This window comes from Taeniopygia guttata, chromosome 2 (assembly GCF_048771995.1).
Source record: "Taeniopygia guttata chromosome 2, bTaeGut7.mat, whole genome shotgun sequence".
Classification (NCBI taxonomy): Eukaryota; Metazoa; Chordata; class Aves; order Passeriformes; family Estrildidae; genus Taeniopygia; species Taeniopygia guttata.
In genome coordinates this window covers 21,046,567-21,073,870 of record NC_133026.1, presented here as the reverse complement: position 1 = coordinate 21,073,870, position 27,304 = coordinate 21,046,567, and the positions used below count along the sequence as shown (strand labels likewise).

At 39.7% G+C, this 27,304-nt stretch overlaps 1 protein-coding gene and 1 long non-coding RNA gene across 8 annotated transcripts; one reads left to right on the top strand and one right to left on the bottom strand.

Annotated features, from left to right (window-relative positions):
* LOC140682602 (uncharacterized) lies at positions 1-6,722 on the bottom strand. Its single transcript, XR_012054487.1, has 3 exons — positions 6,569-6,722; positions 5,369-5,491; positions 1-2,042 (listed from the first exon to the last, which is right to left on the bottom strand). It is a non-coding gene; the product is annotated as an uncharacterized lncRNA (long non-coding RNA).
* Positions 6,417-27,218, top strand: PTER (phosphotriesterase related). Of its 7 annotated transcripts, none has more exons than XM_072925493.1 (6): positions 6,420-6,545; positions 11,046-11,182; positions 17,086-17,559; positions 19,283-19,548; positions 22,920-23,060; positions 26,350-27,218. In XM_072925493.1, the coding sequence occupies exons 3-6, from the start codon at positions 17,128-17,130 to the stop codon at positions 26,558-26,560; spliced, it is 1,050 nt and encodes a 349-aa protein (XP_072781594.1). In that variant the 5' UTR covers positions 6,420-6,545; positions 11,046-11,182; positions 17,086-17,127; the 3' UTR covers positions 26,561-27,218. The 7 variants fall into 7 exon arrangements, with proteins under 7 accessions (XP_072781597.1, XP_072781594.1, XP_030120467.4 ...); XM_030264607.4 differs by having other exon boundaries at positions 11,046-11,205; XM_030264606.4 differs by lacking the exon at positions 6,420-6,545 and adding an exon at positions 7,100-10,547 and having other exon boundaries at positions 11,046-11,205.
* Positions 27,219-27,304: the final 86 nt, after the last annotated feature.

Genomic DNA, 27,304 nt, shown 5'->3' with positions numbered 1-27,304 from the left:
AAAAAATCAGAGAAAAGCTCAAGGTTAAAGTGAGGAGTTAGAGGAAGACTGGAGAAAATACAATATCTTTCATTCTCTAAAAGAAAATTTTGAACTGTCTCATGATCCATGACAGAGAGCAAAAACTGAGAAGATAGAGCAGAGCAAGAAGCTGGATACTGAAGCATGGAAAGATGTATGCTTATTATTACTTAGAGAGACAGGTGAAAACAACAAATAAGTGAACAAGCAAGAATAAAAGATCAAGAAGATGCAGTTAAAGCTGAAGTGGTAGTAGGTGGCCATCCTGCAAGAAGGGAAAACAAAGAAACCCTACTTCTGAAAAAAAACAGACAAATAACATAAGTTTACAAACAGAAGCCCTCAAAAATAAAACTTTCAGTGTGTGGATAGCTGGAGTCAGAGCTATAAAAGTTTTACTCAAGAGAGAAATTATTAAAAGCATTGTGTGGTAACTCCTCTGCTGATGGTGCAGTTCCTTGGATCAGGCTACCTTAGTGCAAAGTGCAGGCAAGCTAAGGCATGCATGGGTGCAGCATGATCACCAGGGTTAACCCAGATAGCTTTAGTAAGTACAAATACTTGAGCTTTCCTTGATCTAGCATTAACCAATTCCAGATCCATCTGTTCCACTTTGGATTGCAGCCTGAATATCTCATGTTAACTTCATATGCTTTTAAATTGCCATCAGTTGTATCTTCTACTAAATAATGTTCATAATTCAATAACCATCTGGACAGAACAAGGGTAGTGTTCTCACTAATTTCAAAAAGCTTACTTAGAGAGTGAGGAATAGAAGACCTGATCCCATGCCCCTAAATTCATTCCTAGGTTTAATGAACACTACTTACAGCATCTCCCTGTGCCCAAATTAACAGTGAAACATTTAAACAAAATAAAAAATGTTCTTTAAGCAAATAAAACAAAGACTTGTAAGCCACATTTTGTCTTTTGTTAAACATAAGCAGTCTCGTGACCTTCAGAGCCCTTTTCCTAAGCAATGGAAATTTCAGGCGAATAAAGAACAAATTGTGTTTCCAATAAAGAAATGGGAGGTGGGGAACTGATTTAAGGAGATAGGATTTGATCCAGTGAGTTAGTAGAAAAACAAAACAGTCTAGCCTCCTTTTATGGCTTACTTTGAGGCTGTGGAGCCATCTCCATTTCAATTTCCCTCATTAAGGAGTTTTCTCATTTTCAGTTTCTCTCATTAAAGACATAAAGTTTAAAAGGTGTCAAATAACTGGAAGAAATTGTGTTTGTACAGTGAATTGAAATCTAGCAGCCTCAAGTTTTGCCCTCAATTACATCCACATGAACATATTTGTAACTTTGGTACTAATTGCAAGTACAGATGGTATCAAAGTCATTTATCTACAGCTCTTCGGATTTATCAAAAAAATGAAGGTAAAGTGGCAGGCGGAAGTGACAACTCTTGGTTTACTCATGCATGTTATCACTGATCAGCAGCAGAAATAAGCCTGAATTTTGTGATACTGAATGAAGTCATCTTAGCACTGAGCTAGAAACAAAGCAGTAGTTGTTTCAAAATTTGTTCCACATAGTACTATAAAATGATGTTCAAATCAGTAACTGTGAGCGAAATAGTAAAATTTACTTTTTTTTTTTTCTGTTGCATTGTAAAAAAAAAAATATTTATTGAGAAGAGCTGGAAGTGTTTATTTTGCTGCTGACCAGCAGCCCTTATAAATAATGCAAATTGCCCCATCAGCCCATCTTCCACTCTGTCGATGAACCTTTTCTCTCCTCTGTTCCTTTTCATTCCTCTCCTTCTTCTGTTCCTCTACTGTGTCATCATCAACAGTAGAACACCTGCAGTTTAAGATTATATGTAACTTTAATCTGTCATTTTCTTTAAAAAGTCTGTTCAGTCACTTGTCATCTAGATCCAGCAAATTTATCTTTGAAAAAATTAGTCTTTGAAAAAAATTCTCATAGCACAGAAGGTGAACATGCACTTTTTGCTGAAAACACCTCAGAAGCTTACAGACTCCCAGGAATACTTGTTGGCATACTCCTCTCTGGGAAAAAAAAAAAAAATTCAGATCAAACAAAAGCTTGAAAATGCTTACCTCCTAAAATATTAATCAACAAGATAACAGGAGAAGTACCACCAAACAAGCTGCTTAAAGTTTCTAGCCTAGTCAAAAGAAAAACAGATGAAGGTGCTGAGAGAATTGAATTCAATAGTATTCTGAAATAACATTAAGCTGAATTCTACAAACTTTCTTAATGATCAGCCTAGCTTGGCTTTTTCTAAGTAGCCTCCACTAACTCAAGTAATAACTAAGAATGTAGGATTAAGTAAGTCTTTAGTCAATGTCAACATTGCTCTGCCTTTTGCCTCCAGAGACATATTTACTTTTTCTGTTAATGAATAGCTTTGTGTTATTTCTATTTAAATATTATGTATTGCCCACTTCTTCCAATTTTTATTTGCTTCTTGAATCATCTGCAATTTAGCAGTCAGACTCATACCTACATCCTCAGTACATCAGAGTTTTTAAAAAAAAGTCACTGTCATCATTGAAGAGCACTTAATCAATAAAACCCCATTTCCTAAACAATAAAGTCATACCTGAAGCCCCTTCCAAACAATCATGGTTGATTTTAAAACCCTACTTACCATACAGTTCATGTTCTGCATGCATAGCAGGAGTTCTGTCTGTTGTTCTGTCATTTAAGAGCAACAGGCACATGCCAGATTTACAAGCAAATTATTCTTTCTTACTCTCTAAGTTCATGGAACCCCTTTGGAAAGAGCATGATCAATAAAGAATTTCCCGGGAGGATTATTTTTTTTCTTACTTTACCCTTTTTGAATGAATTATCTCTGCAGTGTTTTTTATGCTTTGGAGTTCCTATTTATTCATCCTACCAACTTGTGGGTTATATTGTGTATGTGTGCAAATAATACTCTCACTTCCCATTTCTCAACAGCATATGCAAATGCTTATGTTTGCAATGGCCCTTGCACAAATAGTGCCTAAATTACATTCTGCCTCTTTTTCCTTTCTGTGCTTACTATCTTTCTGAAGAAGGAGTAAGAGTAATCTGGGGCCTTCAGTCACTAATTTTTATTATAGCAAACTGGAATTTGTTGTCCTCAAGTCATACCAGAAGAAGAACTCTAATACAGCATGATATTGAAGAAGTGCTTGTTTGTACCTGAAATTTTGTCTGGTTTTCCAGTTACATTAGAATCATAGAACCATAGAATTTTTGTATTGGAAAAGACCTCTAGGGTCATTGAGTCAAACCATTAACCTAACACTGCCAAGCCCATCACTAAATCATGTCCCTAAGCAGGACATCTACATGTCTTCCACATACCTGCAGGGATGGTGACTCCACAACTTCCCAGGGCAGCCCAGCTGGCCTAATGAATGCTGTAGTGTTTTACTGCTACCACAGTCCCCCACAAAAGAGGCTTGTTTCAAAGAAGAAAAATATTGCATTTATAAGTTCAAGCAAACCTTATCAATTGTTCTCCGAGTAAAACTAAAACATGACATGGCTTTTCTATCTTCTATATCACCAGAGAAATTGAGCCCCAAGAAGAAGATTTCAGTCTGGAAGAGATGACTCAATCTCACAGGTCCCACTCACTGGGGTCCCAGTGTAGTGGTTCAGCTGTTTCCATAGCTACCCAGGTGGCAGTGGCTCTCACAGCCTCTCTGCTCTGGGGAGAAACCCACCTGGTTTTGGGACCTATGCACCCGCTGGGTATGGACCCTTACGAGCACTTTCTCCTAGGTTATCCAGGGGTGATGCTGTAGCTATTGGTCTGCTCTCTTCTTTATACACCTTTGGAAAGAGAAGAAATGCTACTGAAGCTCTAGCACTGCAAATATTTGGTCCTTATTTTGTGTCTACAGTTAAATAGTGAACAGAGTTTACAACAGTGACCCAAATGGAAAAGAAACATTGGCTTCAGTGCTTCTTCTAGTCATGCCATGATTAAAGGGGACAAAAGCACGGGTGTGATTTAACCCTGACCAAACTGTAGCTTCTACAAAAGCTACTGACATCAAGCTTTGCTTTAGTGCAGACCTGGCAAAATAAAGAACACTTTCTCTTTCTTTTTTTTTTTTTAACTATGCAATATGGATATTTTAGCTTGTGAGGTTACTGACAGTTGTCACTGCTGCTTGTATAGCTGAGAGCGGGGCAAGGGTGGTGGGTTGATTTCCCAATTTCATGAACTAGTTAATCTGGCAACCAAATCAATATTTCCAGAAAGACCACAGTCTGGTTTTCAGATTTGGAAAAGTGGATGCAAATGCCAGATATATTACGCAAGGTTGTATATCACCTAAATTGTGAACCAAGTGTCATATGTATAGATTCTGCCAGCTGTTGACTTGTTTTCACTGTTCACTATGCATTTGGTCTGAACAAATCAGTCCCATTACTTTATGTTTACAAGCCTCTGTTTTGTAGTAGGTTGAAGTCAAGGACGTTAAAATTAAAAATATAGTATCTTACTTTGCTTTGAACATAGTGAAGATTGCTTTAAAGAGAAGCTCATTCTGCATGTGTAAAAATGCAAATTGAATATGGTTTTACTTTGTACCTACCTGAGTTTTAATACTGCTTGTATATTTTAAAACACAAAAGATGCAGAAGTGCAGTCCTTATGTAAAATTCATCACAAATCTTCAAAAGAGGTTGGATATGACCAGTGACAAATGATGTTCCATAAAGCATTGCATGACTATTTTTAACATACCTCTCATACATAATTTCTCCTGCACTGACTGCCCAACAATATGAACATGTTGTAATATAAGCCATTATAAATGACAGGCCTTCATATCTCCACTTAATCTTTGCAGGACCCCCACTCACTTGACTTCATATAAGAAGCAAATAAAAACAAGTGATGTGGACAGCTGGAACCATCCCAGCAGCTTAGCTCCAGCCATCTATTTGTATTAAGAACTACTGCATATTCCTGGTGATTTAATGCCAATTCAAAAGATCCCAAGCATTTAACTTGTGTCACTGTCTTCATCTTTCCTTTACTGAGCAGTAATTTCCCTTTAGTTGAGATCCCAAAGGTTGTGTCCTCCCCCCACCAATATCAGCAGTCATGGATTCTAACCCTAAGGTCTATTGCTCTCAAAATGCCTTTTTTTTTTTTTTTCAGCCAAAACTTCATTTCTCCATCACTTTCATAAAAGAACAACTTTCTTGTACCTCCTACCTCTCTAAAATTGTTTACTTCAGCACCCTTCTCATTTTTCATCTACTACTTCCACTTTCATCCTTCACTGTAAGATAGATGATAAACGGCCCATGCATCAGCATGGATTGGCTTTCAGTCCCAGTCATGCCCACTCACTTTCTGCATCACAGGATTATCTGGGATCTGAAGAAAAGCTAGGATCCATCTCCCCCAGGCCATATTAAAGGCAGGCACACAAGAATCCATTTGCAGGCATCACGCTGCAGTGCTGGCCCCAACCTGTTATGAATGGGAACAAGGAAGAGTCAAAGTAGAACACACAGCAATGAAAAGAGTAAGCACTTCCCCCAGAAATTCCTGACTTCAGGTTACATGTCTCCACAATGCACTGGGTGACTTTGCTGCAGCTTTGGCTATGTGTGAGGGCTAGAGAAGTTCTGTCCCCTGTGCCTTTTGCTAGTCATGTTGCCAGCATATTTACCCTTCTATAAAATGGAATGGTACCACACTGGATGCTGTGAGCCTTAGGTAAATATGACATTTCTGAGATCCTCAAAAGGAAAGGTAAAATCTTCTGAAGGTGAATTCTTCATCACAAAAATTACTGAAAGGTTTAAAAATATTGGAATGAACTGCCTAGGGAAGTGGCATAGTACGTGGTGCCACGATTTGGTTGATATGGTGGTGTTCAAAGACTGTACTTGATGATTTTGGTAGTCTTTTGCAGACTTAATTATTCCATGATCCTAACTTGGTGTTAGCTGTGTTTTCATTTCATACTCTGGACCTGCACTTTCTTCCAGAATCAGTCATTGTGTGTATCTGAGTAGATACTTGGAAGTGCCTCTTCAACCATCTAATTTGCATTAAAGGGCAGATGAGAAAATATTGCCTCTTGCAAGCCCCAGCACTCAGCGCGAACTCCCACCCCCCACTCCCTCCCAGAGTGACTCCGTGCATTCCAGCCTCCTCCCTGTGCAAACAGGGGGTGCGCACAAGGACAGGCAGGATGCTCCCAGCCACCGACTCTCATGCGTACTCGGAGCGAAGGATGCCACGAAGCACAGCTGCCTCTCACTGCACGGGGGAACCCCGGGGCCGGGGAGCGGGCAGCGAGCCGGGCGGCTCCCACAGGGAGGCAGAGGGCAGCGCTGCGCTCCCGGCCGCTGTCCCGCTCCCCGCCCGGCACCCCGGGCTGCCCAGCCCCGCCGCCCCAGCCTGCTCCGCCACTCGCTGCCGCCCCGGTAGTCCCGCCCCGCTGGGGCGGTCGCGGCTCTCTGCCGCCGGGGCCCGGCGGGGTGCGGTGCTGCCGGCGGAGGGCCCGGGCCGCGGGGTGAGCGAGCGGGCTGCGGGTACCTCCTGCGGAGCTGCTCCGCCGCCTCCCGCGGCCCGGAGCCATGCCGGGCTCGCCCTTGGTGCCCTCGGCCCGACGAGGCGCCCGGGCCGGGAAACTTCGCCCGAGAGTTGAGGGGCGAGAGCGGCTTTCGCTTGCTCGCTGCCGGCCCGGGAAGGCCCGAGGCGGAAGAGCAGGAGGCGCTGGCGGAGCTCGGGGCAGGGGCAGGCGGGCTGTGCCGGGCCGTGCCGGGCTGTGCCGGGCCGTGCCGGGCTGTGCCGGGCCGTGCCGGGCTGTGCCGGGCCGTGCCGGGCTCGCTGCAGCCCCGGCCGGGGGGCGGCTGCCGGGCCGGGGGCAGAGGTGCTGGGTCAGGCAGGGCTCCTGCGCGGGCGGGTGGAGTGCGAGGGGACGAGCAGCTCCTCTCTGCAGAAGCGCTTTACAGCGCCAGATGATAGTTACCCACAGAGTGAGCCCCGAGCTTAGGCGGCTTCACTGTGTGAGTGCAGCTACGCTGCTATTATTAGTGCTGGTATTTAATATTTGTACAGCCATAACAAATTAAATATTGGAACTACGTCCTCTCTAGTACTCCTCTCCCGACAGTTCCTGAGGGTGTCTCTGTGAAGGAACAAATGCCTCAATCCAAAACTGGGACCTTCAGAGCCTGCCTTCAGCTGCCTCTCCATCTGGAAGCACCAGCAGCCCTCTGCAAGATGCTTCCAGAGTTGCTTAAGCTTGTCAGGGCTCAGCAGCAGAGCTCCAGACTTGCTTGTGTGCCCTGTTGGGACACGACACTACACCATGCATGTTCTCTGTGGCCTGAGGCTTGCTGCCCGTTGCCTGCACAGTTGCAGGTTCCCTGCTCCCGTGGCACCGGCTCGGGGAGCAGCAGAAGGGAGGTTCACCTCCCCTTGCCAAGCGTGCTTCAGTACGGTGGCAAAGCCACTGCTGGGCAGTGGCCTTGGATTTTAGCACCCGCTCTGCACTAGGTCTTGTGTTGTGGTCAGTTTGGTCATAAATTGAAGCATACAGGTCCTGTTGGTGAGGAACTTTGGGGAGCCTAGCAAGTACTTGAATGTATTTATGATCTCCAAAATACCTGTAAACATAATTCTTTTTTTTCAGGTGTCTGTTGTAACAGGTGGTATCTTTGGTATGCTAGAGGCTTGTGACAGTTCTCGAATGAAACCAGTTTTTAACTGGAGGTCACTTACTTCTGGGAAATTTTGTTTTACTTGTCTGAAATTCCCTTCTGCTTTACAGTAGATAAATTATTCAGCGTCCTCTGTCATAATATGTTCTGTAATATTTAAAGGTTGTTGCCTTCTTTCTGCTGGGGGCTGTGTTTCAGTGATGGGTGAAGCAATGCTTCTAATAAGTAGTTTTATATCATTTTGTCAGGTACTCTGGGATTGTTTTATGAAAGACTACATATGTGTCATTTATTATTATGAATGCCTCTTATGTTTTGGAATTTAACAGATGTAATATTTGCCATCCTGTCACCATCATCACATTCGTTTTCATAGTTATAATCAAAGGTGGCAACAATGGCATTCAGATGCTCAATTATATTTCATGTAGGTGACCAGTGCTAACTTACTAAATTAGTGCATGGTGCAGCAGGAACAAGTGTCACAGCTTCCCTCTGTTAGGAGCCATCAGCTTGCTTCTCACACATAAAAATCAGTATATAGTGAAGCATATGGCACCAGTGAGTTCTGTGTTTATTAAAGGACTATGCCTCTGAACATTCTGTGAATTTTTTTCCTTATTTCACTTGATATAGATCTAAAATGTTTTTCCCATCTTTCAGGATTTGAAATACTGAACAAATCCATTTTTTAGTCAGATGAAACCAAGACTTCTTAAGGTTTATGAAAACAGTGTGAGGCTTCTGCTTGTATCAGACTGGCCACTAGTCCGGTATGAGGGAATTAGAGATCCATCTAAGCTGTGGAAACCTAAGATACAAGTCTCTGGTTTGATTCAGAACAGTTTTGAACTCTTTTACATTTTCTACATTTCTGGAAAATTTGATTGCCAGATGTATTGGAGGGTAAGGGGAGTATTCCATCCCTCTAGTTCTAAGAAGAAACTACATCCTCTCAAAACTGGTAGGGTAGCTTTTCTGCTTCAATGTCATTTTTCTGGTCACAAATTAAAAGCTTCCTCAGAATTTTCTAAGTAGTGGTCATGTCTGATAGTAATATGTATGTTGTAATAATCCAAGAAAAGCTTTTATCCTAACAATAGCCTGGGATATGTTTTACAAGGTCTTAACTACTCAGATAAAAAGGAAGCAAGAAGGAAGGCAACCACTGTCACCTCTTAGATGACAGCTTTAAGTAAATCACATTTTTGTACTTGGATCTCAGAATGTAGAATCACTCTTCTCAAAGATATTCTGAAATGGTACTGTTGTGTAGCCAAAGCCACAGGGTTTTTCATGAAGTAACATCTATGGAGGTGGTGGGATCAAAGAACAGTATGTTACCTGCTGAACTACTCCCTTTTTCTGCTCTTTTGGAATCTCATCTCTTTCCTTAAAATGTAAAAGGAGAATTGTTTTATCCCACAGTTGTCTTTGCCCTGTCCAGAGTTACTACAGTGAGGATTAGTGATCAAGTGAAAGGAGTGTACCTCTTTTCTTGCTGTGATTTGTGTACCTTTTGGCAGATGGGTCATTTTCAGATGGGTCTGGAAATCTTCAACTGGTTTTATTGCTTGAACTCTGGTGTTCTATAAGCTTTATTTTAGGACTTTGTTCTTTGTTGTTCACTTTAGACTGGGTAGCCAGGATTTTTTTTTTTTTTTTAAACAGATAATAGTTTCCAGGACAAAAATACTGAGTTTGTATCTTCTTTCAGAAATTTTGTGATACAAAAAGGCAAAATAGTGGGAAGGTTCTGTGTCCAGTTCTGATTAAGACTGAAGATTCAGCAATACCTGGAAAAGAAATAGAATGATATGTAGGAGACCTGACAATTTTGTCAACTTCTGTGTGTTGGTTGTTCCTAGCATTCCACTGTTGTATCGAGATGGGAGTAAGAATTTAAAAACAGGAGTTGTATAAGCACGAGGTCATTGACTCTGACCACTGACAAAACAGGCAGACTGTAAAGTTTCTGAGGTAAAAGATACTCCTTGAGCTACACCCATCAGCTGTGAGCTTTTCCCTCACTCACATTAACTTTTCTTGTGTGTGCTTGTTTCTTTAGAGCAGAAGTGGATCTTGAGAAGGACATACAGCTTCCATTTCCTGCCACAGTCACAGAGAGCAGTCACAGTCCAAAGGCTGTTCTCAGGGTATTTTTCCCATTAGGTCTTCAGATTGGTTGCAAATTTTGTGATACTGTTGTTTGCAGTAGTGGGACATTGAATTCAGTTCTTTGCCTCTAAGCTCATCACTCCCTAGTAAAGAAGGTGGTTTTCTGGAAGCCCCTGCTTTTTTCAGTTGCTGCAGTCTGTGATAGTGAATGAGACTCCAAGCAAATTGCCTTTTCCAACATGTGTGGCTTTACAGATCTTAGTGGATCAGTGACTGCTGTGTTCTGTGGCAAAATTGACGTTGGGGTTCATTCATCTGAATTTTTCTAGATATTAATGTTCAGTCTTGATCAAGAGGTAGTAATGCATATCACTCATCCATTGCTTAGATTTGTGTGGTGCATTTCTGCATGTGAAGATCATGAAATGGTTTGATGTGACTCTGTAGGACTGTACAAGCAAGTGATAATGCTCCACCCAGCATGCTTACTGAAATGTTTAAAATCATGGAAAATATGTGTATGTGACCTCAAGCAGAGAGAAAACCAATGAAAGTCAATGAGAATAACAACAAAGAGTGGAGTTAAGATGTATGCTTGTTTCAGATTTGAAATTTAGAGTAAACGAAGGCTGGATATGCATTCCTGAAAAGGAGACTTTTTTTCCCTACACCTTGTTTCCTCAAAAGAAAGAGAATATGTGCTTGTACCCCAGAACCCTCGAGAAGCAAATGTGAGTCTGTTAAGTCTTAAGAATATGAATGTATGTATCAACATGCAGGACTTAGCCCATATTTGCATATAGCATAATGTGACTTCAGTTCTGATTTTTGGCCTAAAAACACTATGTGTGCATGTAAAATATAATTAATGTAATGTTTGACCCTGGAGGAGAATTTTTATCTGACCTTTTATCAGGAGTAATTTTGGAAGCTGCCCAAAATGTAAAATCCCCTGAAGTTCTTCTAAAGAGATGTTAATGAAAAAACACTTAGGGGTATGCTGGTCTCAGATCTCTGAGGAAGAGAAACTTCAATGTGACTTTGCTCAGAGAAGCCTAGATTTTTAGACTTATCTGCACAGAAATAAGGTAAAATGGAAGTCTGATTATTCTGGTCACAACAGCTAAACTTTAACCAAATTGGAAAAAAAGTGTGCAAAGTTCTATATAGGAGGTGACTTGGACTCTGCTTCTTGGGGCAAATCACACGTGCTTGCTTTGTTCCCTAAGGTTTGTCCACCCTGTGAGACGGGTATGAGACACTGCACTTGTCCTGGTGTGACAGTTCAACTGTAAGGAACATGACCCTCAAACCATGCAAAGCTGGAAGGTCTGTCTGCCATGAGCTTAACCAGAGGGAAGATGCTGTAAGAATTTTCTTTCCTTTCAGGTGAACATTTAAAAGCTTTCTTTCTCATTTACCCAGATCCTTATCTGAGTGTGCTTTTCAGAGGTCATGAGGCCTTTCCCGTCTTTGTACTAGTGTTTATGTTTCTCTTTAAATTTAAGTGACTGCTTTTAGATTGTACAACACTGACAGTGCTACTCAAGCAATGTAGCTGTTATGGAGTGTGTGTACCTGCATATTTTGGTGGGACTTCTCTTTATCATAGTTGGATTATATAAGGCTTGTGTAAAGATCTCCTAATTCTTTTTCATAGCACGTAGTGTAACCTGATATAAAGTCTTACTTTTAGTATTCTTTCTCTCTTCTGTAGTGGAAAGGTTTTTTGGTTGCTCAAACCATATGTAGAAGATTTAGTAAAAAGCAATATTTAGTGTTTCTTTTGGCTTAAATTCTTAAGGAAATATGTTTTTGAATGCTTTGGGGACCTACATGGTAGGTCACTGAAGGCCACAAAATTAACCCACTATTCTGAGTATTTCCAGAATAATGTGTTTCATGAAAAAATGCAGCAAGGTAGAATAGATTATGCTTTTTAAATAATCCGCCCAAGAATTCTCTAGGCTTTGAGTCTGTTGGCCAATTTCTCCCATTCAAGAGCTTACACATCCAAAATGGTGATGCTTGTATGCGTGCTGCATGAAGATTCAGCCACCCAAGGGTGGGAAACAAAGACTGGCCCACAAAGGGAAGAGCTGCAGCATATGCTCCTGTGGGCTTAGGCACAAGTCTGTGTGGGAGAGAGGCAGCATAAGTGTTCCCTTCCTTTCTCATAAAAGCTTTATTCACGGCACGAAAAATCTCCAGTGTGACATCGTTCCTTAGGACACAAAGCCTTGAGTTAGCCTGAAGTTCAGCAAATCATGATACTCACATAGCTCCATTTTGGGAGAGGAAAAGGACCAATGCCACTTCTGACCAATGTCAATTCTGAAGACAGGGAAGAACATTTATGACTTTTAATGAAAATAATCTGTCACCTTCAGAGCAGCATATCTGCCATTTCTACAGAAGAGACCCAAGTTTGCCCAGAAACCTCAATTTTTTCAGTATTTCCACTCATCTTCAAATTCTTTTTCTTAGGCTGAATAGCCCAAAAGCAATACAAGACCTGTTCTCTCATGTAACACAAACTAGTGATGGTGTGAGATTGCCTGTTAGGACTACAGTGTTACAGGTCTTGGACACCTTTGCCGTGACTGGTTTACGGGGATTTGCTGGACTAAATGACAATTGAGTCTGCATCTGTCCTGGAGCAAATGCAAGTTCTGTCTTCCTGCTGCACTCAGCCACCCAGCTGTGCCAGGCTCAGCTCCACAACCCCTGTAGCTGTGCTTTCTTACAACATGCATGAGCGAAGAAGCCATGTTTGCTGAAATCTGTGTCCAAGGGAGTGCTGGGTTTCAGGCGTGTTTGCACTGTAATTAGCACTCATGAATATATTTTTGAAGAAGGTGGAATAAATCTGGAGAGGTTAGAAAGCTTGCTTGTCTGGTAGGGAAGAGGAAGAACTGTGCAGGCAGTGCTGAATTCCCTTCTGTTAACCTCTACATGGTTGGCAGAAACATGAGGGAAGAGAAAAATAAGGTTTTTTTTAAATTTTTCCTGACATAGTCTGCACGTGTTCTCTTACCCTGTGCCTCTCCTCTTCTTTTGTCTTGCTAACTTTTTCCCTTGTCACAAAATGCTTACATGTGGGGAATGGTGAGATAACACAGCATAGACTAACTAATAGTAATTTCCTACAGATGTGTCACATATTTCTAATTAGTGGCTTTTCCATGCTCTGTAGGGGTTGCTCAAACTAGATTTGAATACTCAGAACATTTCCTCCATCTGTAAATATATAGTGAGCCTGTGCTGTATCACATTTCCCAGGGCTGTGTGGTTATGAAGGAAAGACCCACTTAAAATGCACTTGTTGCAGCCAGGGCAGCCCTTGATTCTAAATGGCAGCTGTGTTTAACTTTTTCTGGGTACAGTTAATACCCACTGAGCCATTCTTTTTGCTTTTTTTTTTTTTGGTAAATTTTATGTCACAGCAATCTGGATTTAATGTTGCTCTAATCTCACATTGTAATGTAAAGACAATGAAATGATTCTCACACCAGTCTACAGAGAATCTGTGCTAATGCTATTAAAATGTGCTTACCCAATCAAAACAAATGCAGAATTAGCATATGGAAACTGTGTTTATGTGATTATAATGTTTCAGCAATATGAGATTACTGTAGGAAGCAGCTAATCCAAACCTAGGGGGACTTCCCATTACAAGGCCATTAAAATGACACAATGACTGAAGCACACATTTCAGATGGGAAAAGTGGAAACATAAATCTTGTCATCAGTATTCAGACAAAACATCTATTGAACTCAGTGGAGTTTTTACCAGAGTCAGGAATGCAGCACCATGACCTTTTTGGTAACAAATCTCTTTTCTCTTAACAATACCTCTAGGAAAATTATTTACTTCACCAGGATTTGATAGTTGGCTAATGGTGAGAGTTGAATTTTATGCACCATACAGTTGGTGGTTATAAATATTTGTTCAGAATTTATTACAAAAATGGTAAGGTAGTATTTCATGGCTTTTGTGAAATAATAAAAGTTTTGGTTACATCTTAAAGCAATTTTCTCATTTTTTAGTCTGAATTTGTAATTTTCAGGAAATATAATTTATCTCTCTCTTTATACAGCACCCAGGGCTGAGAAGTCTTGGTCTGTGCAGGAGCTCATTGGCAATACCACCACATAAATTAGCGATTTTCAAAACCAAAGTAGCTGTTATTGCCAGATATTAACCTACCTATTTATCTTCTGTGATAGGAATCAGAACATTTTCCCATCCCCTCAGGCAAGGTTAAGATTAAGGAAATATAATTGTCATATCCTGTGTAGAGCCCTCTGAAGTATATTGGTTTTGTCCTGGTTTGTTTCTTGGCTCACTTCTTAGTCCATGTAGATAACATTAGAGGAAGTGACTTGTCCTGTCCTTTTACAGGCATTAAAAATAAGCTGGATGAATTGCCTATAGATATGTCCTTCCATCTCGAGATGATTGTTCTGTAGTAGACATACATAATTTAAATGGCTAAATGAGATGATATGAATGCAGTCCTTGGTGTTTGAAAGAAGAAACTTTTTCAAAAGAAAGTTCTGTATAAAATATGGTGTGCAAGTCATGAGTAAACCACACAAACAGTGATTCCTGTAGTAACATATACATGCTTAAATTAAGTAGGAATCCTGATTCCATTTAAAAGCTATTTGCACCTAAAATCTGTTTTAAAAATACGTAATTCTGATTCAATCAGGTGAATCTTACTAGGAATAATGTATCATAGCATAACCAGGGCAGACTCTTTATGTGAATGACAGTTGAGAAGATATCAGGACAGTGATTTCAAAAATAATTCCAGTCACAGGTTATTGACTGTCTTTATTTTCTGTAACTCTTTTATTAAGAGTGGTGGGTTTCTAAAACTGTGTCAGTTAACAGGAATAGGCATTAATATTAATACATTCTTCATTAAGATAAAATAAGGCCTACTTTAAATGCTGTTTGTGTCAGTTTCAATTTTTTGTGATGCTTCTGATATTTATAAAAATCCTTGGCCTCAGTCAAAAGGTTCTGTAAATTCTATATGCGAGCTGTGATCTGAAATCTAGAGTTTAAAAATAAACAGGCTGATGTCTGCTACAAGAGTAATCTGGCACAGGAGCTGGTAATGGATTTGTGTCAAGCTTTATCAAAAGAAACTAAATACTTGTGTATTTACTTGTATATATAGGTTTGGTTTGCTAACTTTATAAATGGATTGGAAAATTGTCAGTGAACATGGGGAAAGAGAAGTGCGAATCTAATGCAGAGGGTAGTTATCACTCTGTGCTGTTAGGGTTTTACTGAATGCCAGAGTGTAGATATTTAACATTTTAAAAAGAGGGAGGGGCAAAAAAATAAAGCAAAGGTAATGCTTAGAATTATGTCAGTTGCTTTGCTGTACATATAAGAATGACTCAGATCATTGAACTTTCTCCAAAATAGTGGGTTGCTCTATATAGAGCACCAGCCTTCTTCAAGGATGGAATTAATGACTGTTTAATTGAATTGCAGCTAGGAGAAGTTTCTGACTAAGACAGGTATTTTGGTTTTAATTATTTGCTCAAGAATAATATTTTATGGAATCATGCACTTCTTAATCTGTTTGGAAGAAAAATAAATCATCCTATTAATCAGCCAGCAGTCTGTTCTATGAGAGTAAATTATTCTTCTATCTTCTCAAACAAGTTAACATGCTAGTTAGGAACAAAATTCCTAAAATAACAGTTCTTCCTAATCAGCTTTTACACAAGGCAAGTAAACATAGTCAGTCAGTCATTTCTTTTTTATGGATGGCCAACTCTTCATATTACAATGAGCACCAGCACTCTAGACTTCACTGGGCAGGCAATAGCTGCCTTTTCCAGAGGCTGGGTCACTTTTGTGCATTGGTGCTCTGACAGTGACTGCTTCTCATGAGATCAAAGTATCCCCAAAGAGATCTTGATTTTTCTGTGCCCTTTGATATGTGGAGTTCAGTGCCCTTCAGATTTCAGTTTTTCTGTCATCCTGGTAGATTAACTTTAGCAGTTAAAAGGAAAATGTCCTCTGAGGGCTTTACCAGTAACAAACCCATGTTTATGACATTATTCACTAAAAGGGAGGCAGAAATGGGAAAGACCTCTCTCTTTAATCAATAATGCATGCTCTAGTTAGTCCTTTCCTCTGGACATGATTAAACATGTATTTTGTTTCATAACTCATGATTTTGGTTGACTAGGGATTTTAACTATATATCCTCAAGCCTTTGTGACTAGCATCTGGAAGATCTAACATGAACTGGTTAGTCAGGACTAGCCCCCCCCTCCCAAAAGGGAAAAACCCAAAATCCCAATGAGGAAAGCTGCAGTAAATTCTAACCTGCAGTGAGTTAGGCCAAATTGGCACAGGGCCTTTGACATGAACCAACTGCAAACTGTAACCTCAGTGTCTGTCTTTGTCACTGCTTGGTTGAAGTTTTGAGAGGTAACATTTTTTCATTGATATTAGAGATGAATTAAAAAGTGTCTGAGATGCTGAACCACATATAAATTGTTAGATTAAGATCTGTTCTTAACTGGTAAAATATTTGCCCACTGAAGCACTTCAGCTTCTCCACCGCTGTTTGTGGGCCATGCTGTATCTTTGGCGGCTGTTGTCAGCCTCAGAGTAGTGGTCCTGGGCTGTTCCAGTCCTCCAGAACACAGCTGGTAGGAGAAGCTGAGTCCTGCTGAAGCCAGAGAAGCAGATTACTGCCCCCACCCCTGCATTCCACATGGAGAGGGGCAGACAAGGCGCCCAAACAGACTGTTTCCTCAGCATGTGAGAGGGACACTGAGTCTTGGAGGCCAGAGATAAATACACTGAACATACCAGTAAGGAATATTCAGCCTTGGTGCCAAGTGTGTTCATCTCGTGGCTGAAGCTGACAAAATTTGACAGCTGCTGAAGAGAAAAGAATCCTAAATGAACAAACAGTGGTTTTATTAAATAGGAAACATTTATCTTAATGTGATCCTGACTGCAGCACAATAAATAATAACAGTTTCCATGTACTGGAATGTGATGTATTTATGTTGCTGGAGTACTGATACAAGCACAGTTGGGTAAAATAAATGCCTTGTTTTTGATATTGACCACCTTGCTACAAACAGCTTTTGGAAACATCCCAGCAAACACACACAGAGTGTAGGTACATGTGCAAGAGGGAGGAGGGATTTCAGAAGTCACCTAAGAAAATCATGGTCTTTCTGAAATGTTTTTTTTCCTTTCTTCTTCTTTCCCAGATTCCTTTAGGATCTGATTTTTTTTCCATTTGTTAAAGAAAAATGCCTTCCTTGAGTGGGAAAGTGCAGACTGTCTTGGGCCCTGTGGAGCCAGACTGTCTTGGCTACACATTGACTCATGAACACTTGACTATGGACTACAGCAGCTGCTTTTGTCCACCTTCTCCAGGCCAAGAGCCTTTGTCTAATGGGCCCATTGAGATGAAGAACTTGTTTTGGATTAAGCAAAATCCCTACAGCCATAAAGAAAACCTTCTTTTGTATCAGGAGACAGATGCTGTGAGGGAGGAGCTGCTGCATTTTAAAGCAGCTGGTGGTGGGACAATTGTGGAAAACACAACAACAGGAATTGGCCGGGATATGAATACTTTGAAGAAACTTGCTGAAGAAACTGGAGTTCATATTATTGCTGGTGCTGGGTTTTATGTGGATTCCACTCATTCTTCTCAAACACAGGCCATGACAGTGGAGCAGGTAGGTCTTAACCATTGCTTCAGTGCCTCTGTCCTGTGAATTATCCCTGGGTAAACCAAAGTTGGAGACAAGTGCCAGTAAAATAGATGGAATACAGAAGTGCTCAGCATAGAAAACAGGAACAGTATTACTGCTTGTGTGTAATATCAGGAGCAGCACTACTTTCATATGCTTGGTTTATCTGTCAGAATTTCCAGTTCTTACGCTTCATTTTCTTTGAGGGATTTGTTATAATGCAACAGTAAAAGGAAAATACAGTATTTCATGTCTGGACATTTGGTACACCACAAACTATCTTGAGTTTTTTACTGTTTTTTAAGGAAGGAGTTTATCCTTGCTACCTCTTCTGTCACTTTTTCTGGCTAATTGCTTCCCAATGAGTTTACCCAGCATTCTTGTAGAAAGTATAAATAATTGCAATATTTATAGGACAGTTGTAAATCACTGCTCTGCTCAGGATGTGTGTTATAGCTCTCTTCTCTATCATTTGTCCAGGCTTTACAGGGCATAGTCTACATCAGCCTGTTTGTACAGTGACTAAGACAATGTGTTAATAATACCTGAGGTCCCCAGATGTTCCTGTAATAATAACTATTCATCTTTTATTAAGAAAATGTGTTGATGAGGAGAAGAGGGAATGGAGCTCTCCAAGGTAGGAGGCTGTGAATGTGTATAAGTGGAGCTGACAATTTAAAAAAAAAAAAAATCTGTCACAGTTTACAAATGAGTCAAATTAATTTTAAAAATCAATGGCCAAAACTTGAGCAGTGCTGCCAAAAAAACTGGACCCAAGCTGGCCCAAACTGTACACAAAGGTACTGTTTTTCCTAAATGTTCTTCCATTGCTTGAAATGCAAATAGCATAGACACAAATAGATTTCTCAAGGCAAAGTTTTCTCTTTTCTGTTTGATGGACTGATGGAGACCCACAGATTTCCTGTACTCAGCACTTAGAATGAGCCATCATCACGGTGCCTTAGAAGGCCAGCATCAGTACCATTTTGTGCTCCCAGTTCTAAATGTATGCTTAAGATAATATGGCCTATTCTGGGAGAGAAAAAGTAAAGCTTTTATAACAAAATAGTTTTATTAAGAGATTCTGATGGATTTTGTCTATGCATGCTCTAAAGCAGGGTAATTTCGATCCTGTAAATTTGTCAAATGAGTTTTGTTTTTGTAGTTCAGAAGATCTCCTGTTGTTTTACATTGGCATTCCCATAAGCAGGTTTTGCCTTTAAATTTGTCTCTTCAGGATGCTTGCCAGAGTTTCTCTCTTCCCTGTATGTATGACAAGGTTTCCTTATTCTCTGATCCTGTTTTGCAAAATCTACATTGAATTGTGTCTGATGCCAATTCAAGAGTACAAGGCAAAGATTTGGAATAAACTAACCTTTGCTTTTTTTAAAGAAAACTTAATGTCTGCCTAAATCAGAGTTCAAATTACATGTAGACCAGCTTTCTTGGCAAACCTGGACAAATGTGTGACTGGATACTGTTAAATTGATTTGCTTCTGTGTTTATTTTGGTCTTAGTGAATGGCTAGCATAACATTAGTTGACAGAAACCAGATTTTAACTCCAGTGGTTTCACACACCCAGCTGTTAATTAAATAAATTCAGAAAGACCTTGGGAGCATAACTAGCCCAGCGTCCATAGGCCAAAATTGATGCTATTTAACACAAATAGTAATAATAACCAGAAATCTTCTTTTCCTGTTCTCTAGCTGACAGAGATTATTGTTGATGAGGTACTCAAAGGAGCAGATGGGACTAATATAAAGTGTGGTGTGGTGGGAGAAATAGGCTGCTCCTGGCCTTTGACTCCGAGTGAACACAGAGTGCTTCAGGCAACAGCACAGGCTCAGGCACAGCTGGGGTGCCCTGTTATCATCCATCCTGGCAGGAACAGCGACTCTCCTCTCCAGATTATCCGCATCCTGCAGGAAGCTGGGGCTGATGCTTCAAAGACAGTCATGTCTCACCTCGACAGGTAAGGAGACTATTCTGCTGTGCTTCCCGAAGTGTTGCCACAACTCACTGGGGTTTCGCAGGACTACACTGGGAAAAGGTGACATAGAGTTTACCCTCAAGTTAACTGACTCAAAAATAAGTGCTTATATAGAGCTTGATCTGCCTCCAGCACTTCAGTCCACTTCACTCCAGGATCAGGTTTTAGATTGACATTGATAAGAGATTTTGGTATTTTAAATGCTGTCTTTGAAAGCCTGGCAGAGGGATTAGGAATAACTGTAGCTACATTTTAAAAATGAGAATTTCATTAATTTGTATCCATGCACAAATCCCTGTATTTACAAAGCATTGGACACTGAGCAGCTCTCGCTAAATTGGGTTGGAAGTTGCTGGGCTTCCAGTGTTTTTGAAAACTGGGTCACTCTTAATGGCCTTGCCAAAATTCTCACAGAAGCTAATGGAGATTTCCTTAATTTGTCTCGAGTCTGGATCAAAGCAAAAGGCAGATTTTTAATGTTCTACTACCAGACAGAGGAACTACTGCTTAAAAAGAAAATAGTTGGGTTTTGGATAGTCCATAGCATAGACCAGATAGTTAACTTTTAGTTTCCTTGAGAGCAAAAACCAGGAGCTTGGAGATGCACAGAAAGAAATTGGGATGCTTTTCTGTCTCCAGCTTAGAAATACAGTTCTACAGTTTTACAGAAATACAGTTACAAATCAGTTTTGTATGACCTTGTGTTGCTCATGGTGAGCTGGAGTATGTCCAAGCATTGATTACTTTGGCCAGTCACTGAATAATGGAGACTATTTGTGGTCATATGATTCTCAGCAATTGGATTGTTTTCCCTCAGTGTGAATGTAATACAGACAACAGCACTGTGCTCCAGATTTCTTATGGTTACAGGCTCTAAGAGCTTGCAAATCGAGCTGCAGGTGCTTGTTATTCACACAGAGCTGCTTGTTTTACTTGATAATTTTAGGAGCATAAAATTAATGCCATGAAATTGTATTTGAATGTTTATAAATTACTTCCTTTTTGTATTTACCTGTGTTCCACTGTATCTATAGCTGCATTTTTCACCCCTTTTTGAGAAAAAAACTGATTACTTAAATCTTTTTATGAAAGAGGACTGAGCAAGCTGCAGGCATCAGTACTTATGTAGCCATTTTGATACAACATAAACATACAATTATGGCTTCTTGCCTCTTATACCCTGTTGTAAATTGTTGAATTAAATAATTAATTGATGGAAATTAAGCAATATAAGTAGGAAAACAGAGGCGCAGTTTCAATAACAGCTGCTGATGCACAATATGACATTTCCTTTTATCTCTTTCTATCATTACTTTCACACATTCAGGTTGGCACTTGCTATAACATAAACTACTGTGAAGTTTGGCTTTGCAATGTGCATTTAACATTTTAAGTCTCCTCCAGTAAGAAAAATCCATGTGGGAGCATCCTAGTCCCTTAAATGTGAGATAAATTTGTACATAGCTCCATATTTCATGTTTGCATTTCACAGACAGAATGGTAGTTTTCCAGTGGATTTACAATTAAATGATAAAACTAAAATGCTAGCTACCATGTCTTGCAATTTAAAAAAAGGTATGGAACTACAGTGTACTAAAAGGCTGGAAGCTATTGAAGACTCTGCTTTAGCCATTTGTTAGGGGTTAAGGTTATAAAGGACATCAACACGGTGACTCAACTTACTTGAGTAACTTTTGTTAGAAGACTCACAGCAGCTGTTACGAATTTGGGGCATCATAACAGTTTGGTGTCTGTCCCCATGGTATTTATGGCTGAGGTCCCAATTACAGGGTGCTTCACCATATCCCACCTCTTCTTCCATGAGCTCAGGTCTGTTCAGGGTCAGTGTTGCCCAAACACCCAATTGCAGCTCAGAGATCAGCGATTTGAACTGGGAACTGCTGCTGTTGCTACATCCTTGTGGTTCACAGTGGGACCCAGTGGCCGAGGAAGCTAAGTTCTCTGGCTCTTTGATGGGATAGAACACTAACAATAGTTTTCAAAAGAAACTGTTCTGGCTGTGATTTTGAAATGGATTGTGGGATGTTTTTCCACCTGCACAGGATTGAATACTCTTGGTGACTGTCTCCCTGTGAACTGAACAGGGCTGGATCTAAAATAATCTGTTCTTTGGCTCTGCACTTTGAAAACTAATTTGGTGATAAATGTTCAGTCTCTGTAAACTGTAACATTTATTTTAAAATAACATTTTTTATTAATTACAGTTGGCAAGTCTTACACTCCTGCTGATGGCAGGCTTGTTTGAACATGGATTTTCTCTCTCTCAACCCATCTGTTCCTCCTACTTGATTGGTTGTTAAGTCATAATATTGAAATTATGACATCCGTCATTTCCATAGCAACAGTGTGATGTAATTGTATAAGATAAAACTGCTTTGTTACATCAATATCTACAATAATAATAATTTTTAAAAATCCCTCAACAAACAACTGCCCTTTTGATTAACTGCTCTGCTCTTGTGGAAATATGGTTTCTCCTTAAAAAAAAAAATTATAGCAGCTATAAAGCTCAAATTGTATCACTTGAGTGTTTTTGTTTTTCTTTGAACTGTTTATACACTTAGTAAAAATGGTTCAAAGAAAACCCCAAATATTCAAGAGAACTCTTATTTCTGTTGCTGTTTTTTCCCAAATGAGTGAGAGGTGCTAGAAGCTTTGTTCCTTCACTTTTCGAATCTGTTGTAAAGCCCATGTCCCAGATACTCAAAATGCCATTATGTATTTTGGTGTGAGCATTACTTTAAGGCATTCTGGCCAGATCCCAGTGCAAACAATGATATATTGCTGCTCTAATGGCAATCTAGAAACATCACTGTACAGAATAGAAACTAAAGACAAAGTTGTATATTACTGGTGTGTGATGGATGAAACAAGCCCTGGGTGAAGCTGTCTCCTGTAACTCTTTTGGGAAAGTAAATCTGTCTCATGTAAGTAATCCATTGTCTTTTTTTGATATCACTATGAATTAACCTCCTCCTTAAATGTCCTTCCTTGTTAGGTTGTCTGTTGAGAGGGTTAATGATATCAAGAGTAAGTAACCTTCCTGTTTCCATTTAAAGATTATTGTAGAGGTTTTCATTATTTCATGGGGAAAGAGTTGGTTTTGTTTTGGTTTTTTAATGCATGAAATACCAAATGAATGTAAGAAGGACAATGCTGTGTGTCATCTTAAGTGGCATGTGTCAAACAGGAGTCATGTTTTTCAAATGGGTGAATTATATTGTAGATTATTTGTTTTTTTTCTTTGCAAGTAGGAGGTCACAAAGTACCTCATACCATAAGATGTTTTATTCCTGTTACAGTGCTGACTTTCTGTTATATATGTTCTGCAGGACCATATTTGATAAAGAGAAACTTCTTGAATTTGCTAAACTTGGATGTTACTTAGAGTATGACCTATTTGGTACAGAATTCCTTCATTACCAGTTCCATCCGGATATTGACATGCCGAACGACAATGAAAGAATTGCAAGGTATCTGCTCCCATGCAGTTTTAGCTATAGCATGGCCACTGATTAAAAAATATTATTGATAAAGAAATACTTGTTTTAAGACCATCACAGAGTGACTCTGCTTGTTGTTCAAAATTGTCTTCTGTCCTACTGAAATAATGCCATTTTCCCCTGCTGCTGTCACGCCATTAGAACAGCATGTATCATTTCTTCTTTCTGGGGGGAAGATTCAGAATCATAGTGTTGTAGAAAGTTACTTGAGAAGAAGATCAAGAGCTTTTTAAACTTCATTCTCTGTCCTAATTCCATGCTCATCTGGTCAAATTTATAGTCTGTAAAAAGGAAAAGTCTGAAAACACTGCATTTATGTTAGGATTAAGTGCTTCTGTTTGAAACATAGTATTGGAAACTTAGTGCTGCTACTAAACATCATCTCAGCCTGTTATATCTCCTCACTGGTTTGCTATCCCAGCAAAACTCATTGCTTGTTTTGCATGGGTTTGTGCTTCCATCCTGGAAAACTGCCTTTTTTCTTCCAAGCACTTTATCACCTTTCCTCCGCCTGTCCTTTTGCCCTTTCTCTGTTTTGAAGGATGTGATTCCTGTCTCTTCAGAGCTCCCATTCCCCTCACACTCACAACGTGAAAATATTGGTCCCACTGGCAGGATACCTCTTCCCTGCTTCTCATCAGCACCTGCAGTCTCAGCTCAGCTGCACGGCCAATCTGTTGTGCTGTGTTAACACAAAGTTTTGCCAAAGAGATACATTCTGTACAAAAACTGTCTGAGAGAAGGTAGGATCACCTGGGAATGGGCACCTCACTCCTTCTACTCCATCTGGAGGTGTGATGCTGCCATGCTGTTTGTCCACAGTGTTTGTGAGCAGTGAAGTGGCAGGTGTCTGAGGGGTGGATTGCCATCTTGCCTGTGTCTTTTTGCCTTCCAGAGTCACAAACAGTTCTTTCACTCTCCTTGATGAGAAATATTTTATGATTGCTGATCACTAATGAAGTAACTTCTAGCTTTCCCTTACATCTCAGATGTAGTTTCGCTCCCCCTCATTGTCAGATTAATCTCAAAACGAACCTGTTTTCAAACTGTTCTCTCTTAAGAAGGTGCTGTGGCTATTCTTCCACCCTCCCAAGCATTTGCTGCTGCTTTTCACACTAGAAATTGTTTCTTTCTTAACAGTGCTCTCAATATTGCACTCAGTATTTTAAACTGTTGCAAGGAACCCACAGTTTTTGCATTTAGGTTGAGTAAAGTTGCTTCCTCTGCTGTGCCTCTTGCCCTCTCCTGTGCCATGGAAAGTCAGCATCTACAGTAGCACTGGGGAATATATAGAGAGGACTGGACTAGGCCTTGGTTAACAAGAGCATGTTCAGCTGTGGCAGTTTTCATTCCATCCATGATACTTGCTCAGCCACCATTATATCTCCTGAAACTCTCTAGTGTCTTGAGTATTTCTTGCAGCAGTCTGTTCAAAGGAAGAAAAGATGAAAGGTTTGTCTTCTCATTGTACAGTGTGAGTATGTGTATTTTAGTTATATTGATGTACCCACGGTGAACTAAGGATGGCTGGGGCAATCTCCTTAGGGTTTTGTTTTGTGAAACAGCACCACAGAGGTAGAAATCAAATTGACCTCTAAATGAAAATACTGAATGGAAAATACTTGTTCACATCTTTTTTGTTCAAAACACAAACTTCTGTAGGCATAACATGCCTACTTGACACAATTTAGCTGTCTGTGCTTCAGCAGTTTGGTTGCAGTCTACTGCCAATGCAAGCAAAACACTGACTTCTGTTCTGGGGAAGTTTGGAGTCAGAAACAGGTACTAACTAAATACAGAGGAATGAGCAAAAAGGAGCAATGTATACAAAATTGAAAGGATCATATGCCTCCCCAATGCATTAAATTAGTCCAGTATTAAAGGAGATTATTCTAATAATATGTTTGGTCATCAAAAACTTAGTCCCTCCAGTGCCATTACTCTTACTTTCTGGTTGGCTTGTGGTTTCTCTGTATTTCAGGCTGGATGAGATTGTTGTGCTGTCATAAGATTATGCTTATGTAGTCTTGTGCACTGAATGGCACAATGTATGGTGGCTTTTTGAAAAATATAAAATGTTACCAAATTCTATCCTATTTGCCTTCTTTATGCTGCCCATGCTGGTTTGATCCTGCTACATGTATCTCCTTGTAACTAGCTGTAATAAAATGTGTCAGTAAGGGCTTTCAGATACAATGTGGGTTCTTGTAGGGCTAGTTCTTGCTTTCTTGTTGATCAAAGCATTGTCAGGAAGGTAAGGATTAGAACTTCACAGTGCTAGCAAGTGATGGAATTGGAGGCCCTCATGAGGAATGAGCACTTTCCAGGGCTGGTCTGTCAGTCCCTGCCACTTCAGTGCTGCAATCCTCTGCCAAACTAAATGAAAGCTTACTGAGAAACCTAACAGTCATACAATACAGAAGTATAGACATCCACATAACATAAATGCTAAAAAATTAGCTGATCAAGGGAGTAAGGCTATGTGAATGAAATGTGAAGCAGAAGGACTTGTAGTAGTCCAGCTACAAGAGTGTGACCAGAAGGATTGCTTCTTTTTCCAAGCTGACCTGTCATTTTGCCAAGGCTGTTTAGCTGCCCTGCCATATTAATTAATGCCTCTTATTTCCTGGCATGTGCTGTGCCATACCAGTCTTATTTATCTTCTTTAATGAACATCTTTGAGATGTGTTTTGATGATAACTGTCTATATGGAGTATGATACTGGCAACTTCAACTTTTTATTAACTTGCTTTGCTAAATGGGATTAAATCAAATTTATGTAATTGAACCAGGCTCCTTTAAAGACCTGTCACACACAGAGTCTGGTCATTAGCAAATGTACTAGGACCAGCCTTGTTACAGCAGCAAAAAGTAACCTGCTGAGAAGGAATTTATGTAGGAAATTATTATTTACTCACTTACATAAAACCTGTGTCCTGTGAATGGTGATGCTGAAGTTCTTGAATTCCTCTGTGGAATTAATGGGTCTGGAAATACAAAGTCATGTGCTGAAAGCAAAGTTTTCCTTCTCCATTTTGATATATGTAGTGGTGTGTTTTCAGAGGTGGGATATTTTGTATGCAATAAAAAATGTGTTTTATTTTCAGGTAAATGTAAGGAGGATATCCTCTGAGCACCTAAGTATTTTCTGTTGTAATACAGTCCAGCAGTACAGTAATTTAAGAAATGTAAATGCTGGTGGGTTCTGTGCTGTCTCAGTGAGAACTTTCACTGACAGGGATGCTTCCAACTTTTGCAGGATTCGTATGTTGATTGATGAAGGCTATGAAGACAGAATTCTGATGGCTCATGATGTGCACACCAAGAACAGGTTGATGAAATATGGAGGTCATGGATATTCACATATCCTCAAAAATATAATTCCTAAAATGCTAATTAGAGGCATATCTCAAGATAAAATTGATAAAATACTCCTAGCAAATCCAAAGCGCTGGCTGACTTTTAAGTAGGAACAATAAATAAATATGCCTGATTTATAAAGAAGCTTGATAAAATTCAGATTTCAATAGAACAGTCATTTTAAAAAATCTGAAAATCTAAAAATTAAGTAGATGCAAATAAACTAATTGTAACTTTTCTTTTTAATTTGAACATCAAAATTGTGTACTGTCTCTACATTTTCTCCCTTCTGAAAGTTTGCTTATGAGTGAATTTTTACTGAGTATGAGCCTACCTACAGATTTACTGAATATTAGCCTACCTACAGAATATTTTCAACTGACATTTTAAGATAATTGTTTCAAAAGCATAAATTACTACTGTTACCGCATGTTACCTCTAAAGTACTTCTGAAGATGTGTCACCTGGAAGGAAATTTCCTTGGAAGGAAATTATGGTTTTCAGTTAAATTTCCTGTCTTCAGGGGCTGATTTTAATCCTTGTAATACTGTCAATCTTCTCATTATCCTCATATTCTTTAAGTAATACGTGATTGAAAGGTCTGGAAGTTTTAATTAGCTTCCATAGACAAGAGAAGGCAAGAGGAATCTCAAATCAAAAAAGATAAGGTTTCTTTCCAGTTTAACAGTTTACCTAATTGTAACTGAAAATGTAAAAAATACATGGAAAGATATATTTTTGAATAAAGCATTTTGATCACCTCTTAAACTATGTGCAGTATTATTACAGATGTCTTTTTCTAATTGCATTAATTTTTCTTTCATGAACTTGATCTCACAGCAATCATGTAAAAC